This window comes from Setaria italica, chromosome IV (assembly GCF_000263155.2).
Source record: "Setaria italica strain Yugu1 chromosome IV, Setaria_italica_v2.0, whole genome shotgun sequence".
Classification (NCBI taxonomy): Eukaryota; Viridiplantae; Streptophyta; class Magnoliopsida; order Poales; family Poaceae; genus Setaria; species Setaria italica.
Genome location: NC_028453.1, coordinates 27,429,622 through 27,439,634, shown reverse-complemented (window position 1 = coordinate 27,439,634; position 10,013 = coordinate 27,429,622). Strand labels below are relative to the sequence as shown.

The window sequence follows — 10,013 nt, the reverse complement described above, 5'->3', positions numbered from 1 at the left end:
AGTTTTTCACCATTGTTTTGCATTTAATTTTTTACCCTAAGGAATAATTAATTATTAAATGTCCTACCCATCAAAATAGTGATAAAAATCCACAATGCATTTTTCTAAGGGAAAAAGTGTATTTAACATTCATCCCTCATGTTTCATTTGGCGCAAATCTACCCTTTAATGATCTAAACTGGTGCATTTAACATCCCCACATTAGTTTAACAATGATTTAGTATCATATAATAGCAGTTTAGAGTTTAGACCATGCAATCATCTTTGCTAATCACTGCTTAGCCACGTCTTATGTTGAGTCAATCTCTATTATAGTTGCGTGTGAATCAGTTCCATTATTTTTTTCAAAAAGAATTTATAGAGTCCAATTTAGAGGATCTACTAAAATTTTCTATGGCCTTTATATTTTCGAATCAGCATGTTAATTGCTAAGCAATGATTACTAATTAATTAAATAATTACGTGGCATAAACTGCCAGTAGATTGCACTAAATCATTGTTAAACTGAGGTGAGGATAATAAATGCATAAGGGGTTGATTTGAACCAAGTGAAACATGAGGGATCAATGTCACACTTTTGCTATATTTAAGGGATGAAAAATGCACTTTTTTCTTTTCTAAGATGTGTTATAATATCTGCTATCATCTGGAAATATTTTAATATAAGACTCCACTTGTACATTAAAAAAAGATAAATTGAAGCAAATCACATAGTTTATGTGATAAACTGAATCCAAAAAATAATTTAGGGTTATCCAGACTTTGCTTATACTTGAGGGAAGTAATTCGATTTTTTTCCTAATGCAATATAGTAACAAGTCAAAGATCTCCCAGCTTCAATTCTAGCTACTGCAATTTGATTAGAAAATTGTAGCCAACTCCTATGTTTGAGGTTTGATGGACCCTGCACGTGCATAGAGTGCTGAATGAATCGCCCACATTCAACAAAGTCAACTAGCGAATTTTTCTTTGCACAATATTCACAAATTCGACTAACTGTACCTTTTTTCTTGAGTGGGACATGTTTTCTTAAGGGGAATATTTTTTTAGTTGCACATTGACAAATTCGATGCAAAACTTTAGTCACCTGCTGTGTTTAGCGAATCTATACACGAAGACGCTAAGCGGCTAATACTACCTTCATGAAAAAAGAAAGGTTATCAAAAGTGCACATAAATTTGTTGAAATGTGCATTGAAGAATCAGGAAGCCTTATCCTTTTTCATTAAAAGTGTACAAATACACCGAAAAGAATCAAATATCAGATTCGTCTCAATTAAGCTGTGTTCGTGCTTTTGCAACTACCCAGTACTCAATGTGGCGACGGCGACGGCGATTTCGACTTGGACAGCGAACCACCACCGTCCTCTTGAATTAGCACCGGTGACGGTGATGCCGGCGTGATGACCTCTATGCTTTCCAACGTTGGAATGCTTCTCGCCGACAACTGCCTGCTGGCGCCGAACCTCATCGGCGACGGAGACCTGGATGGGACAACCACGATTTCTGGCACCCCCGGCGGCGATGAATTTGAACACCTATCGCACACCCTGCCGTACACCGGCGCCGTCGGAGACGGGGACCTCAACGGCGACCGCGCCAGGATGTCCGCCAGGACCCTCGACGCCGTGGGCCGCTCCGGCGACACGCCGCACCGGCGCAGCTGCGGCAGCGGCGGGGACACGAAGCCCTCCATGAGCCGCGCGCGCTCGGGCTCCGGGTGCGCGCGGCACACTGGGCACGAAGAGTGCGCGCACAGCCAGGCGTCGATGCAGCGGCCGTGGAAGAAGTGCCGGCACGGCGGCAGCACGCGCACGACGTCGCCGTCCTCCAGCTCCTGCAGGCACACCACGCACTCCACCGCCCCCAGAGCCGCCGCCCGCCCCTTGCTGCCGCTCCTGCTCCTCCTGCCGCCGCGGAGAGGCGACGGCGACGCCGACGCCGGCGCGCCCCGCGCGCGGTACGTGAACGTGGGCAGCGCGGCGATGTCGTCCACGCTGAGCCCCAGCGCCGCCGCGGACGACCCCGTGCCGTGGCCGCCCGCCTGGAGCTGGTGCCACTCGGCCATGACCGACCGGCCGTAGCGGATGGCCACGTAGATGATCACGCCGGCGAGGACGGCGATGATGATGTACAGCAGCGTGAAGTTGGAGCTGCTGGTGCTCGGCACCCCCGCGCCGTCGCGGGAAGGGTCCGGCGGCGAGACGGTGGTGGTGGGCGACGACATGGCTTCTGCTGCTGCTGACAGGAACTTCCGCTTCCGATGACCTTGTCTTGAGATGGCTCGAGAGACATGTCGCTGGCAACTGATCATCGAATCATTGAGCCCGGTGGTTGACGTGGGATTTAGAGGCAGCAGCAGGCATGAAAGGGGATGTGTGCGCCGCATGCATGCCAAGTGCATGATAGATTTGCAGTTGGGTCGCTAGCATGAGGTTGCGTGCGAAATATTGTATGACCCTGTAAGTTGTATGCTGCCGTTGTTCATACGGTGCTGGACAATGGATTGAACTTGTTGCTATTCTTTTGTCATCTGTGTTTTGTGAGTAGTTTAGTTTGTCGTTGAACTGCTAGCTTGACATCGATGGACAAATGGATCATTCAGTGATCATCTGCTGCAGGCATATGATTAGCGATCCTAGAGAATATTGAATAATTCGGTTGAATTTGCTGGCAGACGCTTGGATAGGATTGAAGTCAACTTCAAGGTTTCGTCGGCAAATCATGCAGGGATTCTTCAACGATTGTGAGACTTAGCCTGCGTTTGCTTGGGTTTCAGGTAAGACCATTGGCTCTGGGATTAAGCGAGAAATGTCTGAAATAGCGTTGAGCGTTGTCAAACAGAAAGCAAGACATTACTTTGCAAATTTGGGATCGTTTTTCTTCAGAGGCGGAATATATATAGCGAGAAATACTATGAGGTGACTTAAGAGTTCAACAGAGTACTAAGCACTGGAACAGATCAGGATGAGAGGAACGTGTTTGGTAGTGTTTGTCAGTCAGCCCAATCCTTATTTGCTCATTTTGGAAAAATACACAACTCATCTGCATATGCATGCACAAATTTGCCCGGCAAAGTGAAGCGTAGTGAATTCTTGCCCGGAAAGTGCTAAACCCAAGTACAAAATCTACACTCCGACGTCATGCGGCTCCAACGTGGCCGGAGAAGGTGATCTTGTCCTGCACATTCGGCCGTCCGGCGTTCTCGGCCGAGTCGGCGGCGACGGTGACACAGCCGGGCTACCATTGCCCATGGTGACCATAAGCTCAAAATGCGTGGGTGACCTCACTGGAGATGGCGACCTGGATGAGACGACGGCGTCTTCCACTCCGGACGCCTCGCCCCTCTCGGGCGCCGCCGCCGCTCCGAGCCGGTGCAGCTGCGGGAGCGGCGGCGACATGGACGCCACACCCAGGCGGACTTTCTCCGGCCCCGGGCTCCCCCGGCACAACGGGCACGACGCGTGCGACAGCAGCCACACGTCGACGCACCCCGCGTGGAAGTAGTGCTTGCACGACGGCAGCATGCGCACCAGCGCGCCGTCGCGGAGCTCGTCGAGGCACACCGCGCAGCAGTCCGCCGCCGCGGCCGGCGGGGACCTCGCGCCGCCACGGCCAGGCGAGGGCGAGCGGTACGTGAACGTGGGGAGCACGGCGACGTCGTCGGGGCCGAGGCCGAGCGCCTGCACCGGGCCCGGGAGCACGGTGACCGCGTCGTCCCCGGTGCCGGCAGCCGCGGCGTCGGCGTCGGCGCCGTGCCGGCGCGTTAGGAAGACCGTGTTGAAGGAGCGGCTGTAGTAGACGACGAAGTAGAGGAAGACGGCGACGAAGACGCCGATGCCCGCGTACTGCGCCGTCGCGGACGCCGAGGCACCTGGCATTGCCGCGGAGATCGCGAGCGCCGGGAGCGTCGCGACGGGGAGTTTGCAGAGAGGAAGGGATGTGACGGAAATGTCAGCGGGAAATTGTTTGTGTTCTGCATCATTTCTTCCCCGGAGGTTGGGTAGCGCCGTAGTGGCGAGCTAGTGTGGCATGCCATGGAAGGTAGGTTGAGCTCGGGAGATGGCTTGCACGTAGACGAACGCGGCATTTTGCAAGCTGCTGCTAAGCGTGCCTACTAAATTAGTTCCATCTTCCATGGAATGACGCGTTGAAACTCCAACGACTCATCATCAAGCGAGGTTGTTTGGGGTTCATTAGTGCCATATTTTTTTTTGTTTAAGGTAAAATAGCTAAATAGGTTATAGGTCCCTCAACTTTACTCCGAGGATCACTTTGATCCCTGAACTATGAAATATACCACATAAGTCCCTCAAGTTTCGCTTCTGGATCAAAGTGCTCTTTTGGCTGATTTGGCATGCCATGCGGTCTTGCCATGCCAGCAGTGGCAACATAATTGTCTCTTTTCACCCGTTTTGATTCACCATGTCTATTACATTGGTTGTGTATAAGGTTGTTGCAACGAGACACATCCCACAAACTAGTTTTTAAATAAGGTTGTGTATAAAGATATCTAGTTTTAAAAGATATTACACAGCCCACAAACTACTTAATTCTATTTTTCATTCGACACATCCTTAGTATATTTGTGTATATTAAAATGTTAGAGTTCTTTAGAACGGTACTCTCTATCAAGGGGGAAGCCATTTGTATCGACAACTAACAAGATTCTGAAACTTTATATTTCTAAGGGACTTTCAATCTCAAATTTTCAAAGATTTTTAAATTTTAAATTGCATTATCATTCTAAAAAGCATCTACTCTTTTTTTCTGTAAAAGCTGAAACCCTAACAAACTAAGGTTGGGATTTCAAGGTTAGCATTTTAGCTTATAATATAAAATTGGGGCCAAACAAATGGCAAGCTAAGAATGTTCTATATATATAGACAAAAAATGGGGAGGAACCCTTTTGATTGAGGAAGCAAATAATTATGATGCAATTCGGATGTAAGCTAATTCTTAGCCTACCAAATTTGCATCAAACCAATCAACTTTTTTAAAAAAAAAATCATGGTTTATACAAATTTTAGCATTGGCATCAACAAACAAAGCCAAAGGTGTCAAAATTAGGTCAAAAATCCAGTAAGAAACAGTAGATATATTAGTTTGACAATTTATTGAATTTTCTTAAAAAGACCACTATTAAAAGTCCAAAAAGTTACTGCACAGAACCCAAAACAACAATTTGTTTGATTAGATCGAGTAACTTCTCTAAGCATGACAAGCATAGAGAGTTAGATGAAAATGAAACAATTGGCATAAAAAATTTAACCTACCCCTTTTCAAGATGTGTTTACAATGGTGTTGGCCAGCAATTAGATTTCATCGGTTCCTTTTTTTGTTGTATACTCCCTCCATCCAAAATAAGTATTTTTTAAAAAATTTCAGACACATTAGTAGTTGTGAGAAGTGACCATGTTGCCCCCTAATTTTCATATTAGTTATGATTGGAAGCCGTGCTATTTGCTTGGTTTTCTAGATCCTGAATAAATGCACATGTGTTGGAACTAGATGTTGGAGGTATTCCCTAGAGGCAATCATAGAGATGATGATATTCCATTTGTATCCATGATTTATATTGTGTTCCTTGAATATCCATTAAAGGCTACTTGAATTGATTTGCAATTATGTGAATTGTGTGTGAAACTCTTTACTTGTATGGTTATTCTAAAGTTGTCCCTAGTCGGAGTTCATGTGAGGACACACATGAATATTAGACTAGCACATGTATTAGTTGATGACTATGTTTCACAAGTCATGGACATGGAGATGTTGAACTAATAATGTGGGCACATGTGGAGACATGTGCTAGGACTGACCCAACACGAGAAGTAGTTCTCTCTTTAAACAACATATACGCTTTGTCCTTAAACCTGAGATTGTCGCATGTATTCAAGATGTGGATCGACCTACTTAGGGGCTATCAAACGCTACGCCGTAACAGGGTAGTTATAAAGGTAGCTTTCGGGTTTGTCAAGAAGCATGCTATGAGACATGGTCAATCAAGATGGGATTTGCCCCTCTCTGATTGAGAGTGATATCTCTGGGCCCCTCGAGTGATCGGATCCGAAAATGCATGGCCATGCTACGTACGGTTAAGAGTTAACCTACAAAGGGATTCCGAATCACAGGGTTGAGAAAGAGCGGTTGGCTTGAAGCTAGACCAAATATCGTGAGGCAAAGGGAATAGCATGTATATAATGTTGTGATAGTTCGTCTGATATGATCTTCGTGTGCATATAGGAGTTGGCACGTCTTGCTAGAGGCCGCTACCGACTATTGGGCCGAGTAGGAGTACTCGGGTCATGTCTATATGTATCCAAACTCATAGGGTCACACACTTAAGGGGCTGGAAGCCCAATGCGGATGTGATCCGAGTTGGATTAGGTTTAGAAGTACTAATGGGCCTCGGACCTAGAGGCCCGTTAGGAACCTCTATAAATAGAGGGGTGGGGGCGCCCTAGGGTTTACACCCTTTTGGCGAAACACATCTGCCGCGCCTCCCACGCCCTCACCTGTTGCAACTCACGGATTTAGCAGTCCGGCTTGCGACGCTTCCTCCCTGCACGTGTGGATACCTTGGAGGTGTTGCGCCTGCAACACTTGGACGAGCCGCCGACGAGCCACGACGAGCCGACGACGAGCCGCGGCACGAGGGCGATCTTGCTGCACGTGGACGAGCTGCTGAGGAGCTGCTGGATGTCGACGTGATCGACTACGTACGACTACGTTGATCGACTTCGATGCATCGACGCGAATCTACATCTTCCGCACCAGTAGTACGTCGAGTGGTAATCCCGTGATCCTTATACGGCAGTTTTCCTGGTTTACGCGGTAGAAAATTTTGATTTGCGCTAGTGTAGCCTACCTCGTATCCTAACACTAGAGAAGTAGCATTAATAGATCATTTGATTGGCTCCATGCACTTTTTTTTATTGGTGTGAGTGTTGCTTTAACTAGATGAGGTTCACTAGGAGTTAAAAGAACACTCTTTGTAGGACAAAATTTAAAGGCTAAAAGAACACTTATTTTGAAATGGAGGGAGTAAGTGATGAGCATGTTGTTTAAGATCGCCATTCACTTGAAAAATTGCATTTCTATATCATTGCTTTTGCAAACATGAACAATTTCTAACTAAACACTGCAACTTCTAGATTGATTTCCTCAGCTTTTAAAACCTAATTTGGGAACTTCTGAATCAACTTCTTTTGCTTTCAAAACATATCAATGAAGTATCAAATAAATATATTGAATTTAAAAGAAACTCATATTTGCATATTATCAAATAAAAGTATTGAACTTCTGAAACGCTAACTTAAAAATAAGAAGGGTATCAAGTATTGAAATAGAATTTCAAAAGATAAATTTGAACTGGCTTAGTTAAAATCCTAAACTATTTGAACTTTCAAATCGATGCACCTTTCACATGAAAACATTGTTTATTGACTATTGGGATTAGCTAGAGAGTGAGCCTTCTAAGTGACGAAGACAAAGCATTACCCTAAGGTCCCATTTGGTAGCACATCTGCTTCGCTCCTCGCCGGATTCCATGGAGTGCTGCTATTGACGCTTTTTTGGGCCCAACACACAAAAGCACTCGAATGTGCAGTCCGCAAAGACGCTCCTTGCTGCGTCAATGCGGAGGCCGGTCAAACCGGTCTCATCGGGAAGCTCGACGAGGATTCAACGAATGCCCACCCGAGAGGGACCCCGTCAGGGCAGGCGCACCTTGGTTTGCCTAAACTCGGCAGGCCAGTTAGCATGCCTCCTCATGCCATGGAGACGGGAGAAGAACAGTACATGGGGTTGGAAAAGTAGGGTAAAGAGAAAGATAAAAAAGATAAAAGATGAATTTGATAGATTCGATTGGGTTTTGTTCTCAATCGGCTGAATCCCCTTATATTTATAGCCATGGAAGATCTTCCCCATGTAGGAGTCAAAACCCTAATATAAATCGTGCTAAATTACAATTCCTACTCGAATTACATAGATCCAGACCAGTCAGACCGTCCTGGGCAACCGGTCTGACCGGTCTGCCCGGGTGCAGATCTTACGAAGGTCATATCTTCCTCATCCGAACTTCAAATCGGACGTTCCATATATGATTTCGATCATCTCGACGAGAGCTACACCATGGTGAAGTCCAATTTGCATTTGGGAAATTTTTCCAAACCGATCTGACTGGTTGGGAGATCAGTCCAAATAGGCTTGACCAGATTTCCAAGTCCTGCTACTTTTGGGCATCAACAGCTGCCAAATGCGAAAGTGGCGCCCACACTCCTCGTCTGAACTGAGAAGAAGCAACTTGCGTGACTTCCGTCGGTGCACAAACAAAACTGTGAGATTTAGGGAGGTGGAAAATAAGACGACAAAAATCAAGGCCATCCTTAGAAAAGTACGGAAAGATACCACTTATCGTGACTTAGGATGTATTAAAATTTGGCATCTTCGATGTCAAAATTTTCATATTCAGGTACCAAATTTTAACTTGCGATGTTGGATCTCGTATTATTGTTTCTCTGAAGATGCAAAAAATGTATATAGGACCAAGAGCAAATTACAGAATTTTAAGGGCATTGGGACCTTGGGAGACCAGGGCAAGGCACGTGTAGGGAAGCTCATGTAAATTCCTGTTGTACTGTACCCAGCAGGTACACCGTACGTGTGAAAATGAAATAATTAAATTTTAAGAATAGAGTTTCCAAAGAATTTACTACTCATTCCATTCCAAATTGTAAATCGTTTTGACTTTTTTAGATGCATAAATATTATTGTATATTATCTCCACACCCGCCAAAACGAAACGTATCGGCAACGCACTCGAGCGACGGCAGCAGCACGGCACGTCTCCTCAGCCGCCTGCCAATTTCGGCGTCACGAAACGGCCACGCGCCTCCTCGCAAACCTGCCTGCGCGCCCACGGGCCACGGCACGCGCGCGCGTAAGGGCCGCGGCACCTCCGCGCTCTCGCGCCGTCAGGCCAGTAGGCCACATGCTCACGTGCTCTCTCACACCGAGAAAATTTGAAGTTTCCCTCCGCAGCACAGCCGGCCCCCGCCGCCCCGAAAAAAATTCGGCGGCCGTCGCCTCCCTCCCTCTCCCTCTCCCACCCCATCTCCTCCCCGCCCCGCCGACTGCCCCCAAATCCAAGCCAGCATTTCGCGAAATTTTCCTCAGATTCCACTCCGCCCAAACCATTTCCGCTTTCGCCCAAAACTCAAATCCTCGTTCCCTCCTCCGCTGCAGCTCTCAAATACCCATGGCCGCCGCTCCCCTCCCAAATCCAGCTCCACCTCCAGCCTCGCGGCGCCGCCCCCGCCCCCGGTCTCGAGTTCTCCCGCCACTTCAGCCCGGCAAGAGCGGCCGCCGCTTGTCCCCGCGATGGCCGCCGGTGCTGCAGCTGACAAGGAGAACGCCGCTCCTTCGACCTCGGCCGCCGCCGTGCCTCGGCGGCACGGCTATGGTGTCAGGAGCTGCGGGGTGAAGAAGCGACCGTGCAGGGCGCGGTGGGCGCCCCGGGTGCCGCTCCGGGACATCACCAACCTGATTGCGGCGACCTCGGCGCCCGCGGGGCACGAGGCTCAGCTCGGGCGGGACGTATCGCCAGCTACGGCTGCGGAGTTGCCGAAGCCCCATGCGGTAGAGCCGGCGGCGGCGGTGTTGAGGGTGGCGGCAGCGCAGGATGGGCTTTCTGGTGGCGCGGCGGCGAAGAAGGCGGCCAGATACTCGCTCCGGAAGGAGTTCAGATGACTGTACAGTAGAGTTTCGAGGTGATGGGAGTATGGGACGGGTTGGGTTCTTGTTGTTTCACCGTCCAATAGCTCATTGGATTCGATTGCATCCTATTGGATGTTTTGATTCTTTTCCGTTCTTCAGAATAAGAATGAGTTGCTCACATAGGGAGTAAAGTATGATACATGGCAAAATTGATAGTTTCATGTGTCGTCAATTCCTCATTGCTGATGGTGTCACATTGGGGATTGCCATTGATCCCTGAAACTCCAAATTGTAGTG

At 47.9% G+C, this 10,013-nt stretch overlaps 3 protein-coding genes across 3 annotated transcripts; 1 reads left to right on the top strand and 2 right to left on the bottom strand.

Moving 5' to 3' along the window:
• Positions 1–1,091: 1,091 nt before the first annotated feature.
• LOC101769878 (RING-H2 finger protein ATL40) lies at positions 1,092–2,513 on the bottom strand. Its single transcript, XM_004965479.2, has one exon. It carries the CDS (start codon positions 2,401–2,403, stop codon positions 1,312–1,314), a length of 1,092 nt encoding a protein of 363 aa, XP_004965536.1. The 5' UTR covers positions 2,404–2,513; the 3' UTR covers positions 1,092–1,311.
• A 627-nt stretch (positions 2,514–3,140) lies between these two features.
• On the bottom strand, positions 3,141–3,880 carry LOC101777174 (putative RING-H2 finger protein ATL69). The gene is made up of 2 exons (XM_004967007.1): positions 3,422–3,880; positions 3,141–3,239 (listed from the first exon to the last, which is right to left on the bottom strand). Exons 1-2 carry the CDS (start codon positions 3,878–3,880, stop codon positions 3,141–3,143), a joined length of 558 nt encoding a protein of 185 aa, XP_004967064.1.
• A 5,223-nt stretch (positions 3,881–9,103) lies between these two features.
• On the top strand, positions 9,104–9,939 carry LOC101769479. Its single transcript, XM_004965478.3, has one exon. It carries the CDS (start codon positions 9,381–9,383, stop codon positions 9,747–9,749), a length of 369 nt encoding a protein of 122 aa, XP_004965535.1. The 5' UTR covers positions 9,104–9,380; the 3' UTR covers positions 9,750–9,939.
• The last annotated feature ends 74 nt before the right edge of the window (positions 9,940–10,013 follow it).